This window comes from Sciurus carolinensis, chromosome 2 (genome assembly GCF_902686445.1).
Source record: "Sciurus carolinensis chromosome 2, mSciCar1.2, whole genome shotgun sequence".
Taxonomy (NCBI): Eukaryota; Metazoa; Chordata; class Mammalia; order Rodentia; family Sciuridae; genus Sciurus; species Sciurus carolinensis.
The window spans coordinates 108,287,967-108,312,361 of record NC_062214.1 but is presented as its reverse complement, the minus strand read 5'-3'; the positions used below and the strand labels follow the sequence as shown (position 1 = coordinate 108,312,361).

At 36.8% G+C, this 24,395-nt stretch overlaps 1 protein-coding gene across 3 annotated transcripts in view; it reads left to right on the top strand.

Moving 5' to 3' along the window:
* Positions 1-24,395, top strand: part of Ctdspl2 (CTD small phosphatase like 2) — a 78,409-nt gene that overhangs the window by 17,283 nt on the left and 36,731 nt on the right. For 2 of the 3 annotated variants that reach the window (XM_047538496.1, XM_047538493.1), the window contains exon 2: positions 11,245-11,454. In XM_047538496.1, the coding sequence (XP_047394452.1) occupies positions 11,269-11,454 (186 nt within the window). In that variant the 5' untranslated portion in view covers positions 11,245-11,268. Of the gene's footprint in view, positions 1-7,250; positions 7,388-11,244; positions 11,455-24,395 lie in introns of all 3 variants that reach the window. The other variant, XM_047538495.1, reaches the window with a different exon arrangement.

The window sequence follows — 24,395 nt, the reverse complement described above, 5'->3', positions numbered from 1 at the left end:
GTGTTAGAAAACCATCACAGTACTTTTTACTCAGTGCTTTGGTGTTGTGATTGGATTATGTTCCAGTAGTCAAGTAAACGTGAACATTTAACCCTTTATTTTAGGATTTTAGTAATTTTCGAGAAAAGCCAACAACTTAGACCCTGTCTAAAAATAGAACAAATTAAAAAATGGGCTGGAGATGTAGTTCAGTGTTGAGTGCCTCTAGGTTGTATCCAAAGTGTCAATAAATAAATAAATAAGTAAATATTTTAGGCTAGGATTTATTTTTCTTCATTTTTAATGTTCACATTATAAAGTAGTGAACTGCTTCTTTCCTTATGCATTCAAGCAAATTCTAGGGTGCTTGAATGCATAAGAAAAGCTGGGGTATTTCTACTTTGGTTGGGGAGGATAAAGTTTTTTATCCTTGGTATTTTAGGGGTTTAAAAAATTTTTTTTTGGTAGATGGACAGAATACTTTTATTTATTTATTTTTCTGTGGTGCTGAGGTTCAAACCCAGTGCCTCACCCATGCTTGGCAAGTGCTCTACCACTGAGCTACACCTCCAGCTCAGTATTTTAGAGTTTTACAAAAGATGGGAAAATGGCATGCCTAGACCCTTTTTTAAAAAATTCTTTAGTTGTAGGTGGACACAATACCTTTATTTTTATGTGGTGCTTAGGATCAAACCAGGGCCTAGTGCGTGCTAGGCGAGCGTGCTACCTGAGTCAGGACCCCAGCCCAACATAGACCCTTAATCAACATGGAAACTAGAAGTTAGCTTATAAATTGTAATTGCAATATAGTTTCACTGGTTATCAAAATTTATAATTTAGAATAATTTTTATCTTCAGTTAGCAAAATATTTAAAAAATAATAGTACAATCTCATTTGTAAGATTCAGTCACATAGGAACTCCTGTACACAACTGGTTGAAATGACTTTTCAGAGTTACTACCAAATGTTAACAATTTGACCTAATAAATTCTCTTCTAAGAAACTACTTTTTCGTCTCTCTTTTTTTTTAAATTTGAGCTTTATTATTATACATTAACAGTTGGGTTCATCCCAACAAACTCATACATGCATGGAATTTGATTTCGATTCATAAATTCCTCCTTTTCCCTCCCATGTTCCCTCCCTTCCCCCAGTCTCCTTCCTCTACTCTACTAGACTTCCTTTGGCTCATCTATTTATTTACATTTGATTGGTTCTTTTTACTTATAGGTGAAACTTCCTGGGGTATATTTATATATAGAAATAACGTGATTCTTAAAAGAATTTATTCTGCATTGCCTTCCCTTTATCATCTCTCCACTCTGCCTCAGTCTCCTTCTACATTAATATCCTATCCTTCCCTCCCTTTCCTGTATTTCACTCTAGCTTATGCATATGAGAGAAAACATTTGACCTTGGAGTTTCTGAGTTTGACTTATTTCACTCAGCATGATATCCTCCATTTCCATCCATTTACTGGCAAATGCCATAACTTCATTCTTCTTTATGTCTGAGTAGAATTTCATTGTGTATAGATACCACAATTTCTTAATCCATTCATCTATTGATGGTTACCTGGGTTGCTTCCATAATTTAGCTATCATAAATTGTGTTGTTATAAACATCAAGGTGACTGTATTGCTGTAGTATGCTGCTTTTAGATCTTTTGGGAAAATACCAAGGAGTGGAATATCTGGGTCATATGGTGGTTTTGTCCCTATTTTATTTAAATAAATATTTATTTTTTATGTGGGGCTGAGGATCAAACCCATCGCCTCACACATGTGAGACAAGTGTTCTACCACTGAGCTATAGCCCCATCCCCATCCCTAGTTTTTTGAGGAATCTTCATACTGCTTTTCAGAGTGATTGTACTTAGTTGAGGTTCCACTAATAATGTGCAAGTGTACCTTTTCCCCAACATTTTTATTTTTGATCACCATCATTTTTATTCTTGATCATTGCCATTCTGATTAGAGTGAGATGAAATCTTAGTGTGGTTTTGATTTGCATTTTCCTGATTACTAGAGATGTTGAACTTTTTTTCGTATAATTAATGGTCATTTGTGTTTCTTTTTTTAAAATATTTTTAGCTGTAGATGGATACAATACCTTTATTTTGTTTATTTAATTTTTTTTTGTGGTGCTGGGAATCAAACCCAGTGCCTCACTAGGCAAGTGCTCTACCACTGAGTCAAAACCCCAACCCCATTTGTATTTCTTCTTGTAAGAAGTTTCTGTTTAGTTCTTTTGCCCATGTATTGGTGCTGTTTTTTTGTTTGTTTGTTTGGTTGGTTTTTGGTGTATGTGTGTGTTACATTCTTTATATCTTCTGTATATTCATCCCTTAGAAACTTTTCCTTTCCTTTCCTTTCTCTCCCTCCTTCCTTTCCTCATTACCTTCCTTTTTCCTTTCCCCTTCTCCCTTTTCTTCCTCTCCCTCTCCCCCTCCCCTCCCCGGAGTCTGTATTGCCCAGACTGACCTTGAACTACTCAGCTCCCAACAATCCTGCTTCAGATAATGTGCTACTTCACCTGGTTTAAGAAATTAGGAGATTGTTAAGAATCAGAAATGTATGTATCCATTTGAGGTGATATTAGTAGTTATGAACAGTTTAATTTCTCTACAAGTCAATGTTCAAATAAATTATGGAGTTGGTCCCAGAAGTCCGGGAGGCTGAGACAGAAGGATCATGAGTTCAAACCCAGCCTCAACATCTTAGGCCCTAAGCAACTTAGGGAGACCATCTCTAAATAAAGTATAAAAGAAGGCAGGGGTGTGACTCTGGTTAGCACGTGTGTGGCACTGGGTTCGATCCTTAGCACCACATATAAATAAATAAAATAAAGATATTGTACACATCTACAGCAAAACAAAACAAAACCCTCAAAATTTATCATATGTAGAAAGGGGAAAACAGATAATACATGTAGTATAAATCTAATTATTGAGTGTAGTACTTACACATATTAAAATAAACTGATATACTCACAGTTTATTCATCTCTGGGTTGAGGAATTATGTAATCTTTTTGTTTTAATGCGCTATTAAAGTGTTTAAACACTTAATTTTTTATAATCAAAGGAAGGGTTCCAGTAAGTCCATTTAAAAATAAGAAATTCCCAGATTCTTAGGGGATCAAGAGTGAATTTTGTCTTATGCAGACTAAATAGTTATATATATATATGTGTGTGTCTTAGTGGATTCTTGTAAGCCTGACATGTCATTGACACATATTCATTGCATTTTTTTCCTCTTGACTTTGGATCAGGCTTGCCCTGTTCTATTATGCCTCATCTTTTTTGTTGAAAACTGTTTTAGATAATGTATTGTTGTCACTCTGGATTTATAGTTTTATCCTCTGCTGAAGGTTGTTTGTAACTTCCCTAGGCATAATGTGTGAAATCTGTTTCCCTGTACTGATGTTTCTACTTAATTATTGTTTTTATTTTTTAAAGCTCTTACTTTGATTTTTAAGTCTGACTTACTATGGCATACCCGTATATCTACATAGCCCAGTGGTTATCAAATGATTAGGTTGCACACAAATATCTTGAGTTGTAAAATTTTAACAAATAGACTTCACTACCCCTATATAGCACTTCCTTTCTCCAAGGCAACTTGTATTCTGATTTTTGGTCTGATAAAATTTTTTAATGGTGTCATCAAATATGTATTCTTTTGTATCTACTATTGGTCATCATTATGTTTGTGAGATTCTTTCTTGTTATGATGATACTAGTAATTGTTCCTTTCTGATGCAGATTAGTATTCCTTTCTGTGAAAACACCACAATATTGATCTTTCTGTTGAGCTTTTTTTTTTCCCCTCCTCAAAGCACAGAGGTTTTTTTGTTTGTTTGTTTGTTTTTTTAAGGAAAGTAGATACTTATTCAAGGGGGAATGGAGCAGAGAGGTAGGGAGAGAGAAAGAGGTACCTTTGGTGGTAAAGCAAGGAATATGCATGCATTCAAAAGAGAACACTGAGTGGAGTGTTTATTGCTAGAGGGAGAAACAGCAATCTCTTGGTTGGGAGAGGAATGGTTGCTAAGAGATTGGACTAGAGGTGGGGTCAGGGTGGAGTTACACAATTTTGCACCAGTTTTCCTTGTGCTCTTTTGTCTTCAAGTTACATTTTTTACAGGCAAGGGCATGGGTCAAGGGAACATGCCAAAGGGCAGGCTGAGTTTCTCAGGATTTGCTACTGTTGTGAGCTTTTTGCTTTTCAGTGATTCATGGATGTTTATTGTATTTCTGTGGTTCAGGGATACTTCCTTTGAGACACAGTAGATGTCTCCCTTTTCTGTATCCAAATTCCTGTTTCACACCCGCCACACACCAGACTTTTATGCCTTAATCTTAAAGTTTAGTGAGGGGTGAAGCTCCATCTTCTATGGTTGCTTTAGGCTGGCAAGGGGCAATGACCCTGCTTACTTAGGGACCTAAAGTGTCACCCTGACTGACAGAAAGAGGATAGACACCGGTCTCACTTGTGAGGATAGGTTGGAATTCTTGTGTTGCCGACTTCTTAACATGGAATTGTAATCAAAGAAAGAAGAGAGATCTCCAGAGAAGGTTCCAAGGAATTCCCAGAGAGAAGGGTGAATTTGACTCAGTACCAGCAGAGTTCTTGACATACATCATGGAAAAGAATTTTAGCATATTAGTTGTTATAGTGAACTTTTTTGTTGCTGTGACTCAAAGGATCTGACTAGCACAATTATAGAGGAGGAGAGGTTTGTGGGCTCACAATTTCAGAGGTCTTAGTCCATAGAAGACCAGCTCCATTCGTCAGGACTTGAGGTGAGGCTAAACATCTTTGTGGAGAAGGTGGCAGAGGAAAGCAGCTCACATCATGGTGATCAGGAAGCAAAGAGAGACACCACTCTCCAGATACAAAATATATACCCCATAGCCATGCCCCAATTCCCACCTTTGACATCTACACCCTACCCACTTCAATTAATCCTTTTAGGGATTAATTCACTGATTGAGTTAAGACTCTTACAACCCAATCATTTCTCTTCCCGAACCTTCCGGCATTGTCTCACATGTGAGCTTTTAGGGGACACCTCACATCCAAACCCTAACACCAGTCAAAGGCTTAAACATAGATTTATTTAGGAAAGTAGATACATATTCAAGGAGAATGGGTGTAGTCTCCAGAGAGAGGCCTGTGGGGATTAAGGGAGGAACATGCATTCAAGGGAAAATATAGGTTAGGGCAACCTCTTGAGAACATTTTTGTAGTTTCCAGTTTAGAAGTAAAAAAGAGCCTTATTCTGAATAAGTGAGTGTGTGTGTGTGTGTGTAAAAGTGTGTTGTGGACATGTTTATATTTTTCTTGGATAAAAACTTAGAAGTGAGGTAAGCACAATGGTGCACAACTATAAACTTTCAGCTACCTGGAAGGTTCAGGCAGGAGAATCACAAATTTAAGACCAGCTGGGCAACATAGATCCTGTCTCAAAATAAAATTTTTTAAAAAGGGTTTGGAATGTAGTTCAATGATAGAGCACTTTTTCTACCATACACAAGACCCTGGATTCAATCCCCACTATGGTAAATTAAGCAAGAACTCTCAAACACCTTAGAAGTGAGATTACTGCATCAAAGAGTTAGATGTGTATATATTAGAAATAACTGAACTTTGCCAAAAATTTTATATTCCTACTAGCAGAATATGAGAGATTTCACTGTTCCATATTCTTTACCTCTTTTGTCAGTCTTTTTAATTTTTGCCATTCTAGTAGATGTGAATTTGTATGCCTTTGTGATTTTAATTTATACTTTTTATGAAATATTTAATGAGTACATTTTCCTATGTTTTTACCAATTATCTAGGGTTGTGTGTGTGTGTGTGTTTGTGTGTGTGTGTGTTACTAGGGATTGAACCCAGGGCCTTATGTATGCTAGGCAAGCACTCAACCAGTGAGCTATATCCCCCAACCCCATCTTTCTCCCACCCCCCAGTACTCTGAATTAAATACCGGGATACTTTATAACTGAGCTATATCCCCAGCCCTTTTTATTTATTTACCTTTTCCTGTTTTGGTACTGAGGATTGAACCCAAAGATGCTTTATCACTGAGTCATATTTCCAACTCCTTTTATTGAGTCAGGGTCTCATTAAGTTGCTTAAAGCCTTGCTGGTTTCCCAGGCTGGCCTTGAACAAGTGATATTCCTGCTTCAGCTTCCCAAGTAGCTGGGATTACAGGTGTATGCCACCATGCGCAGCTTAGTCATCTAGTTTTTATGGAGTGCCTTCTCAAAGCCCCCCCCAGCCCGCCCCCCCCCCCCCCCCCCCGTCAGTTGACTTTTTTGTCTTGTGTATTGCATTTTAGGATGTCTCTATGTTCTAGATAGAATTTCTTTGTGAAATATGTATTTGGTGAATATTCTGCCAGTTTGCCTTTTGATATTCCTAATGGTGTCTTTTGGGGGACATAAAATTTTTCATTTTTACTAGTAGTTTATTCATTTTTTCCTTAATTGTTATTCTTCGTACAAGATCATGTCATCTGTAAAGAAAGAATTTTTGTTCTTTCTAACATAAATTTCTTGTGTGTGTGTGTGTGTATGCATGTGCACATGCACATGTATAATTACCTGCTAAACGTCCAGTAAGATGTTGAGTATAAGTGTGAAAAGTGGATGTCTTTTATCTTGTGGGGAGTTCATTGAGTCTTGGACCATGTGTGATCTGCTGTGTATTTTTCATAGTTGATTTTTGTCAGGTTGAGGAAGTTCTATTTTATTCCTTATTTGTTGAAATTGTTTTTATCATGAAAGGATTTAATCAAATACTTTTTCTGCTTCAGTAGAGATGATATGTGGATATTTTTCTTTATTCACTTAATATCATGTGTGAAATTGATTGACATTTGTGTGGGGGGGGTACTTGGGATTGAATCCATGAGCATTCTGCCTCTGAGCTGAATTTTGAGCTCTTTTTTTTTTTTTTGAGATAAGGTCTAAGTTGCTGAGGCTAGCTTCAGATTTGCAATCCTTATTATCTCAGCCTCATGAGTTGCTGGGATTATAGATATGTACTACAAGACCTTTTTATTTTGAGACAGTGTCTGGCTAAGTAACTTATGATCTTCCTGCCTCCTGATTTGCTGAGATTACAGGGGTACACCACCAGATTTTGGTTATATATTTTAAAATTTCCAAGTATTTGATATTTTCAGGGTTGTTGTTAATTGATTTATAATTTGATTTATGATTGTTGTCAAATAACTTTTTTTTTTTTTTTTGCTGTGCTAGGGATTGAACCCAGGCTCTTGTACATGCTAGGCAAGCCAAACACTCTGCCACTGAGCCACATCCCCAGCCCTCCAGAGAACATTTTTACAAGCGCTTAGACTTGATAAGTTTCAAGACTCAGCATATTGTCTATCATGGTAAGGATTCCATGTGCCATTGAAAAATATTTTCTTAACTGGATGTAGTGGCATGGACCTGTAATCCCAGCTATTTAGAAGACTGAGGCAGAAGGATAGGAAGTTCACTACCAGTTTCAAAAGAAGACCCGTTTGTTTTTAGACTGTTTAAAAAAAGGGGGGCTGGTGATGTAACCCAGTGGTATGGTGTCCCTGTATCCCCTACCCCTATACACAGAGAATGAAGCCAGCCTGGGCAGTTTATCAAGAGCCACTCTCAAAATAAAATTTAAAAATGAGGTGTTGATGTAGCTCACTAGTAGAACTGTTGCCCAGTATGTGGTAAGGTTCTGGGAGAAATTCCCAGTCTCTTGTTTAAAAAAAAAAAGTGGTTAGTTTTGAAAATTCTTAATGGTTTGACTGCTCCAACCCTTTCCAACCTATTTAACACTGTTTACAACCTGCAGTCCACACTTCAGCTTCCTTTTTTAAGTGTTCTTGTTTTTCATTCTGGTGAATACGTGTTCAGTTTTTTTTTTTTTTTTTTTTTTTTTTTTTTTGTGATGCTGGGGATCCAACCCAGGAGGGCCTTGTGCATGCAAGGCAAGCACTGTACCGACTGAGCTATCTCCCCAGCCCCAGAATTATTTTTAAAGGATCTTTTTCTTAAAATTTCCCAGAATCCTCTTTACCTTTATCAAATTACATGATTTTGTATTTTATAGATATAAAAATATATTCTATACTTACTTGCTAAACTTTTTGCTTCTCTGCTAAACTTTTTGCTTCTCATGCGCAGAGATTATCATCTCATCCTTTCACTTGCATTCTGGAGGCAGGTATTTAAATTTTAATGAATTGAATTCCTTAAGACTGGATTCCTTTATGTCATGTCTTTTTAGACCACTTTACATCAATATATTGTTTTATAGTTTTTTGTAATTTCCACCTAATGATTCTGGGTTTGAAATAGATTTATTCTTAGGTATTTGGGAAAGAATCTTTATTTATTTATCTAATATTTTTTTAATTGTCAATGGACCTTTATTTTATTTGTTTATATATGGTGCTGAGAATCTAACCCAGTGCCTCACATATGCTAGGGAAGTGCTCTACCACTGAGCTACAACCCAGCCCTGGAAAAGAATCTTTAAAAAGATTACAGAAGTTGATTAAAAAAAATAAAATTTAAAAATTTTCCTATGAATTTGCTATATAAACATTTTTCTTTTCTAGGGAATTCTGTACCAAACACCAGGAATTTAGATCAAATTTGTGTACTATAGACAGGTTAAGTAAATAACGGATGTCTTTGATAATCTTTTTATAAATTGACACTGACTCCTTAGAAAAAGGGGCAAATAAAATAAGGATATGGCAATTTAAAGCTGAGTGTCATTTGGTTATGGAAAAACATTATTTGGAAATTTTTTTTTTTTTTTTGGGCGGTGCTGGGGATTGAACCCAGGGCCTTGTGCTTGCAAGGCAAGCACTCCCCCAACTGTGCTATATCCCCAGCCCTGGAAAGATGTTTTGAAACTTCTGTGGTAAGTCTTTTGAGTTTAGGGGTTTCTTAGTCTTTTCCAACTGCCATAAGAAAAATACAAACAACTGGGTAGTGGCTGAAGAACAGAAATTTATTTCTCACAGTTCTGTAGACTGAGAAGTTCAAGACCATAGTTCCCTCCCTCCCTTTATTTTATTTTATTTTATTTTTTTTGTACTTGTAGATGGACAGAATGCCTTTATTTTATTTATTTATTTATTTCTCTTTCTCTCTCTCTTTTTTTTTTTTTTTTTGCGGTGCTGGGGATTTGAACCCAGGACCTTGTGCTTGCAAGGCAAGCACTCTACCAACTGAGCTATATCCCCAGCCCTGTTTTATTTAAATTTTTATGTGGTGCTAAGGATCGAACCCTTGACTGTGCATGTGCTAGGCCAAGTGCTCTGCCACTGAGCTACAACCCCAGCCCAAGATCACATTTCTTAATCCTTGTTTTAGTCTTTGTATTCTGTTTCACAGATTGTAATTCAGGGGTGTGTTTTTAACTATTTTTCTAAGTGTCATGACTGTTTTGCTGACCACTGATTTTCTCATCTGTAAAATGAGAGAGATTAAATAGAAAGCCTCATGTGTCCTCTTCCTCTGCCTCTTCTGCTTCTTCTTTCTTTGTAAAAGGGTAGAATTTATTCAAGTAAGAAGAAAAGAGACAGAACTCCTGCAGGGTGAGAGGGGACCTGACCTGATAGGGGTTACCACTTAAATGTACTAGTCTTAGGGCTCATACAGCTACTGGGTGGAGACAGTGATCAATATCTGTGCCAATCAGGTATTGGGACAGTGTGGCTATTGATTTAGCTTGCAAAATTCTGATTGGTTAGCCGTCTAGTCTGTAGTCTTCATTCAAGTTTGTCTTGCCTTCCTCTTCCCATTGCCCTGGGACAGAGGAGTTGGCTGGAATATTTGGAATATTTCTACAAGTTAATCTCATGGAGTGGCCTTTACATCTCCAGAAGCCATTATGGGGTCTTCTATTTCCTTTACTGTCTCTTCCATTATATCTATCCTGTCCTATTCTTTTCCCCCTCTCTGAAGAAGGACCCCTAACTTCCCTTAAGGGAAAGGGGCAATGATTGTTCTGGCTTCTTCAAACTGAAAAGGGGAGGTAAAAGGGGACAGCAGTCAGGGTCCTACAGAGGCCTAGGTCCCCCAGTAGATGGGGATTTCATTTTGAATTCTGTTTGTATGGCTGTTTGTAGCTTGGGTGTCTTGTGCATCAGAGTAGTTCAGAGGTCCCTTGTAGCAGTTGGTGGGGGAATACACAGGGTGTTAATAAGGGCCGGACAAATGCCCAAAAAATGAAACCAGATTTTTAGACTCTGCTGCTGTAGTTTTGCAGCAGACCCCAGTTGCCTGCCAGTGCCTCCTTTCCAGGTTCTTATCTTGTGAATTTGAAGAATGAAATTGATGGGGGAGAGCGAGTAAGCATAAAAGGGTATAGTATTTATTCAATGAGAAGAAGAGAGACAGAGCTCCTGCAGGTTGAGAAGAGACTTGATGTCCTTCTTTTTTAGTGGGAGTGGGTTAGGGGTGGTACTGGGGATTGAACCCAGGGACGCTCAGCCATTGAGCTGTTACATCCCCAATCCTTTTAATTAATTAATTTATTTTTTAAAAGGTTCTTACCTCAGGCTAGCCTTGAACTTGGGATTTTCCCAATTTGCTGGTATTAGATTTTTTTTTTTTTTTTTTATGTTAGGGTCTCATTTAGTGCTAGGCAAGTGCTCTGCAACCAAGCCACACCCCTAGCTCAGGAACACATTTTTTAAAGTATTGTTATATATGTTAAGACTAGAATCTTAAAACGATCCAACTGCTCCTATTACATTTGTATGATTGTTGATTATTAGAATTCTGTTCTGGAATACTCATTCATTGAATAATGGTTTTCCCACTACCTTGTAAGTTAAGGGCAAAACCCTACTTTGTCTTGTTTACTATTTTATCAGTGTTTACCTAGCCCAGTGCCTCAAGTGTGTTTAAGTGCTCAATAAATATTTGTAGAATAAATGAATGATTAAACAAATGACAATGTTGGCATGAGCAGACGTAGCACAGTGTTGTAGAGAGAACATGCATACTCTTTGATGTTACTCATGTTAGCTCATAGGATATAGTATCTCAGAGGTTGTGGAGAAGGTTACTTGATATATATAAAGTACAAGTGCATTGCCTTTCACTTAAAATGTTGACTTTTTATTAAATCTGCTTAGAGAACTGAACTTTTTTTTAATCAAGAGATTTGTATTATGTAAATTGGGCATAGTTGCATACACTAGGTTGAATTTTAATAACCTTTGTTATTTTTTTCTTATAGTTTTACATGTGGCACCCATAAAAGATGAGGCTGAGAACACGGAAAGCTTCTCAGCAGTCAAATCAAATCCAAACACAACGCACTGCCAGAGCAAAAAGGAAATATTCAGAGGTTGATGATGGGCTGCCATCAGGAGGAGAGAAACCACCGAAGAATGAAACCGGCCTATTGTCTTCTATTAAAAAATTCATTAAAGGAAGCACACCCAAGGTAATGGTTTTGCCTCATACTTACATTTAAGAAAAGGTAATGTTCAGGTTGTTTCTTCTTAGCATGTGTAGATGAGAAATTGGTACTAATTGAGTCCGTTTTAAGGGGATGTCTACATTTTGGTGTTATTTTACTTTTAGGATTATCCCATATAGAATATTTAATGGAAGTTCAAGGTGGACATTATTTATTCCATTTATCTAATCATCCACTTTGCCTTTGACATTATGGAAAGCAAAGAGAAATTTTTCCTTATTCTTTTACTCCCTCCCTCCCTCTTTCCTTCCTTTTTCTTTACATTTTCTCTCTCTCTCTCCTCCCTCTCTACCCTTCTCAGTGAGAGATTGAATCCGGGGGTGCTCTACCACTGAGCTACATCCCCAACCCTTATTTTTCAATGTTGAGGCAGGGTCTGGCTAAGTTGGCCAGGGTGACCTTTGAATTTATAATCTTCCTGCCTTAGCCTCCCCAGTAGCTGAGATTACAAACCTATGTCATGAGGCCTGGCTTAAATTATTTCCTTTACTTCTGTTGTCTTTCATTTCAGAGAAAAATTAGTTTCTTGTTAATATTATTGACTAACTAGGAAGTTGATTTATCTACCTGAATTCTAACATTTGCACTATGAAAATGTATTACTTCATTGAAGACAAAATAAAATTAGTTCTAAAAGGAATGGTACCAACCAGAGATCATGCTCCAGATTCATACTGTGAGCCAATTTGAGTGACCTGAGCAGAGTAATTTTTCCTTCTGGGCTTCAGGAAGATAGTCAAATGGGAATAACATTAACTACTTTATTTTATAATTATTTTAGGTTAGCTGGGTGCAGTGGCACACACCAGTAAATTCCAGTGACTCAGGAGACTGAAGCCAGGAGGATTGCAAGTCCAAGGCCAGCCTAGTAGTTTAGTGAGACCCTATCTCAAAAAGCAAAAGAGGGGACTCAGTGATAGAGCACTGAATTCAATCTCTGATATCACAGTCAGGCAATCGATTAGTCAATTACTATTATTTTCAGGTTAGATTTTACAAGGCGGAAAAGCAGTTTGACAGACTTTAATGTACAATAAAGGTACAGTGTTATCATTCATTATATGTAGATTACATGCTACTTTTGTATTCTTTCTTGGTACAGTTATTTGTATGATAAGATCTTTTATTATGAACTGGGCATGGGTAGCACACATTTGTAATCCCAGTAACTCCAGAGGCTGAGGCAGGATTGCAAGTTTGAGGCCAACTATTTATCAATGCCCTAAGCCTTAGCAAGACCCTGTCTCAAAATAAAAAATAAAATAGGTTGGGAAGGTGGCTCAATGGTTAAGTACCCCTGGGTTCAATCCCTGACCCCCCCACCAAAAGGTTTTATTATAAAGTAAGATGCTTATTTTGAACAGTAGAAAATGAATCACTGTGTTGACTTATTCATAGTGGTAGATTTTGTTGTAATAGAATTAATAAAGCTTAATAACTGAACCATTGGTTAAGATTTATAAATATTCTATATTCGTATAAGATTTTTATTTTTATTTTGTTGTAAAAGTTTTGTCTTTCTAAGACTATAAATTCTTTTGTTAGTTTCAAGTAATGGTGTTACTTAGCTTTAGGTGGCAATGCTGGAAGTTAATTAGCTCTGTTTCAGAGCCTGTATTCTTTAAGTATTATGCATTACTGCACCTCCAGTTAAGTAACTACTAGTATTTTATTTGTTTGTTTGCTTATTTTCCGGTTACCGTTAATGACCCAGGTCTGAACAAAAGCATGCATAACTTTCCCAAACCCCTGCCAAGCACACACAGCTCTCCAACCCAGGAAGGCATGAATCCACTGTGGATTTAGAGAAGCCTCTGGGAGGCTCCCAGTGTTTTCTACCCCTACCACTACCAACACCCTTGCCCACTGTAGAAATTTATAACCTTATAGCTTAGGAAGATCTTTATACAATTTTAATTTAATTGAGCACCTGCTGTGTACCTAGCCCTTGATAGGCAATTCACATTTGATAGGGAGAAGGGACAAGTGCCACAGGGCTCTGGGTAGGAACCTCCCTTACAAGTTCTGACCCCAGTTACTGCCAGGGGAAGACATTGGAGAGATCATTCAGAGACCCAGGGTCTGTTTAACAAGTATGTTAGAAGAGGATGCATAATGTAGGAGAAATGAAGGTATGGTCTTAAAAACCCAGGACCTCCACTTTAGGTTGCCAAGATAAGGAGCTAAGAGACATCAAAGGCAGGAGGGTCCTTCCTTCTGTAGCCTGCATTCTTGCACAGGGTTCAGATTGCCCCCAGGTGGGTAAAAATTGATTATTGGCAGTAGAGGAGACTTAAGATATTACAATTGTTTGTGGTGCTGTAAAGAGCCTACCATATATAAACAACATGGTATATCCATTGCACTCAAATTTCATGAGGGAGCTGGGCATAGTGGAGTGTTCCTATAATCCCAGCAATTCTGCAGTCTGAGGCAGGAGGATCCCAAGTTCAAGGCCAACCTGGGCAACTCAGAGAGACCCTGTCCCAAATTTAAGAAATTAAAGCTAGGGGTAGTGGTACACACCTAAAATCTCAGTAACTTGGAAGACTGAGGCAGGAAGATCTTGTGTTCAAGACCAGTCTCAGCATCTTAGTGAGACCTTTTTTCAAAATAAAAAAATAAAAAGGATTGGGGGTATAGCTCAGTGGTAAAGCATACCTGTGTTCAATCCTCTTGTACTAGTATTTTAAATACAGATGATATTTGATTCTACCTGTACTTTTTTTTTTTTAACCATTCTGTCTGAAAATAGCTAGATATTGTATTTATGGCACAAAACCTATTTATGAAAGGACAGTAAATGTCTAGTATGAAAATTATTCTTGGTGAGTGTAAATAAGAGTTGGGTCTTATGCTGCCCACTTTGTCATTTATTTATATTGTTATCAGCTCAACGCTTGAATCTTGTTCTTTTCATGAGAAATTTTTCCTGCAATGTTTTATACATATATCACCATTTACCATCCCCTTAATCTTTCTCAGTAGATGATGGACTACTGCTCTTATTTCTACAAGTGTCCCTTTCAAACCCAAAGTGGGACAGTTTCCTATGCTGCCACTTTTGTTTTCTTGGTACCTTTCCTTTTCCTTTCTTTTTTTCTTTCTGTTTTTGTTCCTTTGTTTCTCGATACTGGGAATTGAACCCAGGGGCACATAACCACTGAGCCACATTCCTAGCCCCTTTTTATTTTATTTTATTTTTATTTTGAGACAGGGTCTTGCTAAATTTCTTAGGACCTTGCTAAGTTGCTGAGGCTAGTCTCAAACTTGAACTACTCCTATCTCAGCCTCCTGAGTTGCTGGAATTACAACCGTGGGCCATTCTTTTTTTTTGCTTTTGGACTTTCACAACAATGTGAGTAGACTTAAGATTTAGATAAACTTCTTTGCTTTCTCTTTTGAGCTGTGGTCCTTTCTGAGATATTTTACTTTGCTTTCATGCCTCTCATAAATCTGATGTTTAGAAACTTGCTTATCTATGTTAGTAGCCTATGTTGTTATTCTTCACTGTTACGATTTCTAGAATCACATGGCTATTGGCATACTTTTTCTTTTCCTGTTTTTATATTATCAACCAGTTTATATCTGTACTCTAGTCCTAACTTGACCATAAATTAGCTATGAGAGTATTCAGGTAATCTTAACATGAGGTGTTGTTTATTTATTTATTTTTTAATTTTAATTTTTTGCGGTACTGGGGATCGAACTAGGGCCTTGTGCTTGCGAGGCAAGCACTCTACCAGCTGAGCTATCTCCCCAGCCCGAGGTGTTGTTTATTTATGAATATGAGGAGTATATATTAGTTTGCATCGCTGCAATAACAAAATATCACATACTATATATAACTTAAAGAACAGAAGTGTAAGACAGGGCATGGTGGTGCATCCTGTAATACCAGCATCTTTGGAGGCTGAGGCAGGAGGATCACAAGTTCAAAGCTAGCCTTAGTAATTTAGTGGGGCCCCATCCCAAAATAAAAAAGAAAAAGGGCTGGGGATATGACTTAGTTGTTAAGCACCCCTGGTTTCAGTCCCTGGTGCCAAAAAAAAAAAGAAAAGAAGAAAAAATGTGTTTGCTTTTCTGGAACAAAGAAGTCCAAGATCAAGGTGTTGGCAAGTTTGGTTTTTTTCTTCCCCTGGGATCTCTTTTCTTGACTGGCAGATAGCCATTTTTTCCGTGTCTTCACATAGTCACCCATTGTCTGTGTCCTAATCTTCTTTTCTTAATAAGAACACCAGTCACATTGCTTTAGGGACCAACCTAACAAACCCCTTTTAACTTAATTACCTTTTTAAAGTCTCTGTCTTCAAATATAATCACATTCTAAGACAGTCAGGCTTATTTAAGGCCTCATCATATCAATATAACAAAATTGGAATACAATCTGGTCTTTAAGAGGCTGAAGGAAATCTTTGGTCTCTTTCAAATCTAGATTTTTTTTTTTTTTTAATTGTAAACAAATGGGATACATGTTGTTTCTCTGTTTGTACATGGCGTAAAGCCATACCATTTGTGTAATCATAAATTTACATAGGGTAATGTTGTTTGATTCATTCTATTTTTCCCCTTCCCCCCCATCCCTCCCACCCCTCTTTTCCCTCTATACAGTCCTTCCTTCCTCCATTCTTGCCCCCCTCCCTAACCCTAACTCTAACCCTAACTCAAATCTAGATTTTGATTCAAAGACTTAACTGCTTATTTGACTTCAGAATTTGTCAGCAAGAAAGCTCAGGAATTATTTACAATATAGCCTTTCTGGTTTTAGCACAGTGAGATACCCGCTCCCTCATCCCCTCAGTACTGAGGTTGAATTCAGGATCTTGCACATACTAGGCAAGTACTGTACCACTGAGCTACCTCCTCAGCTCATTTTATTTTGAGACAAGGTATTTGTAAATTGCTCAGACAGGCCACAAATAGACCATTCTCTTGCCTCCGCCTCTCCAGTAGCTGAGATTAGAGGTGCGTACCACCAAGCCCAGCAGCACAAAGATATTTCTAAAATATATTTGAAATTAAAGCCTCACAACTAAAATAGTTGTTTTCTATCAATATTCTCTATATTCTACCAATATTTATTTCTTAACAGGTGGTTTCTAGAGTTCTTCATATCAAAACCACTTTTTGTTCTATTTTTCCTCTTTTCTTACCAAAATACTGCTAAGCTCTCATAGTTAAGGATCATTAATTTCTATATGGGTGTAATTCTAATGAAATAGTGACATATTCTTACCACTTACATTAAATTTATATTTTTAGATCTTTTTAACTAATTATGTACAGAAAGTAATGCAACTTATACTTCATTTTACATATGAAACAACTATTCTATTTTTTTTTATTTTAAAAGTAATCATAAACTTAGTGTGGTGGCTATACCTGTAATCCAAGCTATTGGGGAGGCTGAGGCAAGAGAATCACAAGTTGAATTCAGTAAGACTGAGTCTTCAAATAAAAATTAAAAAAGGTCTGGGGCAAGTGTGGAAGCCCAGGTCTACATCCCAGTGACTTGGGAGCCTAAGGCAGGAGGATCAAAAGTTTGAGACCCGCCTGGTCAATTTAATGAGACTCTGTGTCAAAATTAAACAAACAAAATACCACACAAAACAAAATGCTCTGGTAGAATGCTTGCCTAGCATATGTTTAAGGCCCTGGGTTCTATTTCCAGGATGGGATATGGGGAAGTAAGGGATGTGGTGTCATCATAATACTTTAAATTGGGAATTGGTTTCATGATCCACTAATAGATTGTGTTCCTCATTTTGAGAAACATGATTAGGTGAAAACTTTTGTTCTACTCTTTAACCTGTATTTTGCCAAACATGATAGTTTCATTTTTTTTTTTTCTCAGTACCAAAGATAAATTCCACTTGTTCTTGTAAGCAATTCTCTCTTTTTAAAAACTGATGAATTTTTTCCTCTTTATCAGAGATTGAACCCAGGGGCACTTAACTACTGAGCCACATCCCCAACCCCCTTTAAAAAAAAAAAAATTATTTAGAGAAAGAATCTCACTGAGTTGCTAAGTGCCTCACTAAATTGCTGAGGCTGAGCTGCTGGGATTACAGGCATGCAATACTGCACCCAGCAATAGATGGATTTTTTTTTAAATAACTGAATTAGTGAAGTAATTATTATGGAATGAATTAGAATGAATTAGAATTAGAATTCATTCTTATTCTTCTCCCCCATACACAAACACCCCTGAACTTCTGCATCTAGCACCTTGTTTTTGGTTTCTACTACATTAAAAAGAATTAAGGTTTCAGGGACTGGGGTTGTCACTTAGTAGTAGATGCTTTGCCTGGCATGTGTGAGGGACTGGGTTTGATTCTCAGCACTGCATATAAATAAAGGAATGAAATAAAGGTCCATCAACAACTAAAAAAAAAAAAAATACTTAAAGAACTAAGGTTTCAGCCTTTTTTTAAAAATTTTTTTTTAGTTGTAGATGAACACAATACCTTTATTTACCGTTATTTATTTCTTATTTTTATGTGGCACTCAAGATCAAACCCAGTGCCTCACAAGTGCTAGGCAAGCACTACCACTGAGCTATAGGTTTCAGGCTTCTTGAAGAAAGGTCTCATTCTAGGACTTGGGTAGTATCCCAATGAAATAACCCACAGGACTGTAATACATACATAGATAAGTAAGTTAATAAATGGAGAAGGAAATGTAGATTTATAATTAGTGAAACAGTATTTATTGAAGAGACTTGCCTTTCCACATTAGATTGATACCTTTTTTTAATTTTTTTTTTTAGTTGTCAGTGGACCTTTATTTTATTTATTTATGTGCCATGTGCCTCACCCATGCTAGGCAAGCACTCTACCACTGACCCACAACTCCAGCCCAGATTGAATACCTTTCTTGAAAGTTAAAAGCTATATATGTAGATCTCTTTCTGAAATGTATTCTTAACTATATCCATCTTTATACCTATATTACTGGTTTTTTTTTTTTTTTTTTCTTTTTCTGGTACCCAGTGGCTTCAGTCCCTACTTTGCTACACTACCTAGCAATTTACCACTGAGCTACATCCCAAGCCCTTTTCATTTTTAAATTTTGAATGGAGTCTAAGTTGCCATGACAGGTTGTAGATTTGTGATTGTCCTGTCTTAGTCTCCTGTGTAGCTGGCAATACAGGCATACACCACCATACCCAGTTTACACTTGTTTTTTTGTAACAAGGATTGAACCCAGTGGTGCTTAACCCCAGTGCCACATCTCCAGCCCTTTTCATTTTTCTTACTTTGAGATACAGTCTTCCTAAGTTGCTTAGGGTCTTTCTAAGTTGCTGAGGCTAGCTTTGAACTTGTGATCCTCCTGCCATAGCCTCCTGAGTTGCTGGGACTATAGGTATGTGCCTCCATGCCCAGCTGTGAGGAGTTTTTATCATAGCCTTTTAAGACTTTTCCTCCTTCATTCTTCTAATTTTGAGAAGTACATTAAGTTTTTTGAACAGAAATCATAGCTTGTATTGTTGGTATTGATTCAGTGGGATTCCCCGCTCTCCTGGATTTTTATGTCTGTGTTCAAAGGGATTTTGATCTGTAATCATCTTGATTCGTAATATTTTTAGTTTGCGGGATCAGGATTATGTTGCTTGTAAAAAAGTTGAACACCGTTTGAGGTAGGGTCTCACTATGTTGCCCAGGGTAGCCTCAACACCTGAACTTCACCCCACTCCCAAGTAGTCTTCAGTTTCACCATGCCAGCTCAAGACCTGTTTTTGCATGTTAAGAATAATGCCTTTATGTTTACAAATCATTTTTGTTGAAGAAAAAATCCTTGCCTCACATTTTATTCTCTTGATTATTTTAAATTTCATTCCATTTTCTTCTGATGTGAAAAGCATTTTTTTCATTTTTGGTAATTGAATTTTTCCCCTTTATAAATGTTGAATTTATGTTTTTCTTTAAATTCTGTTAATTCTAGATTTTTTTTTTGTAAATAGTGTGTTCTTTCAATGTGTATTTTTAAATCTTTTTATTTGTGGTTTTGGTCAAAGAATGCAAACACATTCAGTAGTAAAAAAATAGACAAAGAACAGAAATCTCTGAAGTGCGCAAATGGCTAACTAGTGTATGTAAAGATGTATGATGTCATAAATTATTTGGGAAACGTATATCAAAACTACAGTGAGACCAGATTGGGGCAATTTAGTGAAGCCATCTCGAAACACACAAAGGGCTGAGGGTAGAGCTTAGTGGCATAGTACTCCTGGTTTCAGTCCCCAGTATCTCTCACACACACACACACACACACACAGCCCCAAACCAAAAACCCTACAAGGAGACACATCTTCATACACACCAGCATGGCTTATAAACAGTATTTTAGTTAGCTAGAAGGAATAGTAATTTCAAGACCTCTCTTGTCTAGCATAAAGTAACAATGTTAATAAGCACCCACCTCCCCAGTACTGGGCATAGGCACTTCATCCCTGAGCTACATTCCCAGCCCTTATTATTTATTTTGAGATGGTCTCACTAAATTGTTGAAGCTGGCCTCAAATTTGGGATCTTCCTGCCTCAGCTCTCAAATTGCTTGGATTATAGACTTGTTCCACTGTGCCTGGCATTGTATTGTATTCTTGAAAATCGCAGAGATTTTAAGTGTTCTCACCACTACAGGAGAAAAAAAAAAAGGTCTGTGAGGTACAGCTTATGTCAGTTAATTTGATTTAATCATTTCACAGTGTATACATATTTCAAACATGTTGTGCATATTACTTTTTTGTCAAAAACTTAAGTGAAAAATTTTGAATTATAAAATCTTTTTTGTTTGAATAACAAATATTTTTATTTCCCTGCTTTTGCTTTGGTTTTCTGCTTTAGGAACTGCTATTTTCTATCTGTTGTATATTCTTTGTATTTTCTCCCACTTTACCTTCTGTTTTTTCTTCAAGGAGTAATATTTATTCACTCTTGTGTCCCTTCTAGTTTATTCTTTATATCCACAGTGGTTTTTGTCTTACTTCTAATTTTGTTTTGGTTGGTGCTGCTGCTTTGGTTCTGTTTTCCTGATTATGTTTCAAATCATTTACTTAATGTCTTTTCTGTTGCTTTGAAAAAGGTTATATTTTAGTTTTTAATTTTTATTTTTAGTACTGGGGATTGAACCCAGGGGCCTTCAGACAAGGTCTTGCTAAGTTGCTGAGTCTGACCTCAAAATTGTAATCTTCCTGACTCAGTCTCCCAAATCGCTGGAATTAGAGGCATGTGCCTTTGTGCCTGACTTGAAATGGGTTATAATTTTTTGTTGTTTTTTTGGTACTGGGTATTGAACACAGGAGTACTTTACCACTGAGTGACACATTTTTTATTGTTTTGAAGCAGTTGTCTCAGTAAGTTGTTAAACTGGTTTTAAACTTAGAATACTCCTGTCGCAGCTTCCCTAGTCTTTGAGATTACAGGCATGCACCACTACATCTGGCTAGGTTATAATTTTGATATACTGTGTATGTTTTTCTGACATGCTTTCTTTATGTGTAGAGGTACTACTCTGCTCCATGTGTGTTTCATTATAATAGTTTGAACAAACGAAACACACAGTCATATACACACACACAGTTTTGTGTGGGATTTGACATGCTTTTTTGTTACTCATTTATTTAATTTTGTCTTTTTTTTTTTTTTTTTTTTGTGGTACTGGTGATTGAACCAAGGTACATTTACCAATGAGATACATTCTCCAACCCCTTATTTTTTTCATTTTTGAGACAGGGACTGGCTAACTTGTCTAGGCAGGCCTCAAACTTGTGATCCTTCTGTTTCAGCTTGTGGAGTAGCTGTAATGTTGCATCAGGATTTGTTGTTCATTTTTATGCAAAATTAGTTTTCCTGAAATTTTAAAAGTTCATATAGTTTGGATATCTTTTTGAACTAGTTTTGTTGTTTTTAATGTAGTGTTAAAAAGAAACACTTATGATTATTTTTGAGTTTTTCTGTCACTTTGTTCCTACGTTTATCTCTGTTGTACCTGCCCTACTCAAATTTTTATTCCACTCCATGTACTTTCCCCTCAGTGTGGAGTTCTATTCTAGAAGGAAGCCATAGTTAGTCATTGTCAAGAGTTCACAGGAGCAAAACTTTCTGTCATTTCGTTTCTAGTAATGGAACCCCTTTGCTATTGAATTGGGCAGCAGTTCCTTTTCCCTGGTTTCATTTGTTATTTTTAAATTGGCTAGCCATGCTTTCCAATGAATATTCATCTACCATGAGGTTTCTCCTCTTCTGAGATGTGCACCCACCTTATTTCATTCCTCTGCTTTCTTCTGCATTGGTGTTTATAAGCATTCAGGTATCGTGGCTGTTGGTTTGTCCTCACCTGCTAATGTCAGTTCCTTCCTCAGACTTAGAATTGAACCCAGGGCCTCATGCATGTTAGCAAGCACTCTACCACTAAGTTATATCCCCAGGCCTTTTTAAAAATTTTGAAACAGGATCTCACTAAGTTGGGCCCAGCCTTGGGAGTCACTGGGATTATAGGAATGTGCCACCATGGGAAACCAGGATTTTCCCTTTTAACAGTTTGTCTTAGAAACAAGTTTGAAGGATGTGAAATTCTTAAATTTAGCTTTAAAACCTACAGAGTAATATAGAAATCTCCTCTTGGGAATATGTCCCCTAATTATATGCAGGCACTTGGGAATATGTCCCCTAATTATAATGCAGGCACTTGTTGAGTTTTTAGAAGGTTGTGTAGTTGTAAAAATTGTATTGTGAACCAGGTTTTCATGTGAACATCAAGAGTACACTTACACAAATCTACATAAACATTTGTCACTTGACATGTCTTCTTGATGTAGTCAAGAGATATGGTAAGGAACTGGGAGGGTTTATCTCTGTTGTACCTGCCCTACTCAAATTTTTATTCCACTCCATGTACTTTCCCCTCAGTAGATCAGTGATTAGAGTGCTTACCTATTACCCAGCACTGCAAAAAAAAAAGAGAGAGAGAGAGAGAGAGAGATACATGAGCCAGCTGCTGGTGTAGTAGGGCATATTGTTTTATAGTAATCTGTGTGTGTGTGTGTGTGTGTGTGTGTGTGTGTGTGTGTTTCAGGGAATTGAGCCCAGGGCCTTGTGCTTGCAAGGCAAGCACCCTACCAACTGAGCTACATCCCCAGCCCACAGTAATTCTTTTTATAAGTAAAAGGAGTATACTCTAAAATGATACAAAATATAGCATAATAAATAAGGAAACCAACAGTGATTTATTGTCCTTAACAAGTATTACACACTTACATACAATTGTATGTCCTGTATTATTATGAGTGGCAGTTCTGTGGTTTCATATAATGGCATCAGCATAAATGTGTGAGTAAAGGGTTGGACTACTATATCAATAGGCAATAGGAAATTTTCAGCCGTTATAATCTTATGGAACCACTGTCATATATGCAGTTTATCACTGACTCAAATGCAACATATGACTAGTTGAATGTTTTTAAAAATGCTAGGTTTGGCTGAGAAATGGTCTTTCAGAATTGTATCATCAGACATTGTTATGAAGAGTAGGACTATCAGACTGTAGAACTTTAGTCTTAACTTTCTGCTTCTTTTTAGACGTGTAAGCTGAAGTATTCAAATGTGTTCTCAGTTGATCTCAGTAGAGTCTCTTCTTCTATAATATGTGGAACCTCCACAACATCAGTTAGCTTATACACTGTTATTAAATAGAACTCTGTCAAGACTATGTTGGTTTACACACATAATTCTCCTTTAAACTAGACAAGGGGTTCTAAGTAATGAGAATTTTATAATTCATCAGGAAATAAGAAACTTTCAGTTCAGCTACTGCATAAGCAAATACTCTTTTACTTTTTTTTTTTTTTTTGCTTTGCTTTGCTTTATTAAAATTAAAATGATAACCTACAATCGGGTGCTCCCTCCCCAGAACTGTACAAGAACTCTTCCAAAATGGCAATTTGTATTTCCCTTTGTGCCCATCCTAATAGTAGCCCTGCAGACTTAAAACTTTACTTTTCGGGTCCCATAAGCTTTTGTTTCCATTTCATAATTTTTTAATTTATACCGAGGTAACATTCCAACTACTCTTAGCTACCTGAAGAGGGTGCACAGTGTCCAGGTTATCTCTAGAGGTCCCAATCATTGTTTTTGTTAGTACTGTGGTTACAAATGTACAGAAGCTTTAAGTCTGCCCCAATATACTCTACCCCCTGCAGGACCCATTTTTTCCACAAGTCTTGTTATTTTTAGCGTTGTAGAATGCAGGGTTTTCAAGAATATGTGTAACACTCATGTTATAGCAGCTGTAGTGAGAAACTACTTCATGGGGAAGTTAGAACTGAGGGTAATTTAAACTTTAGTACATTATTTCTGTTCTTAAAGGACTTTATAAAGAGAACCCTTATATTTTCTGGTAATGGAAATCCCATGTTTTAGATATAAGATTTCCTGTTCATAAATTTAAAATACAGTGAAAGAACAAATTGTAAAAAATAGAAGAATTTTGTTATGGATAACTAAGGCTACTTTTTTGGTGGGGGAGAGGGGTAATGCCATATTATTTTGATTGAGTTACCCAAAATTAAGATAAATTGCTGAGTAAAAGAACAATTCTATATTGAATGATACTTGCAGTGATACCTTTTTTCAATTTTGAACCCAGAAGGAAATTGTAATTTTTGCAATTAACAATACCAAGCTTATTTCAGAAATAATTCAACAATATTCAGCCTTTAGAAAAAGCATTATAGGCTGGACTTGGTGGCACACATCTGTGATCCTAGTGACTTGGGAGCCAGAGGCAAGAGAATGACAAGTTGAAGCCCAGCCTCAGCAATTTATTGAGACCTTATCTTAGGATATATCTCAGTAACAGAGGTTCTCTGGGTTCAATCTCCAGTATACTGCAAAAAGAAAATGCAT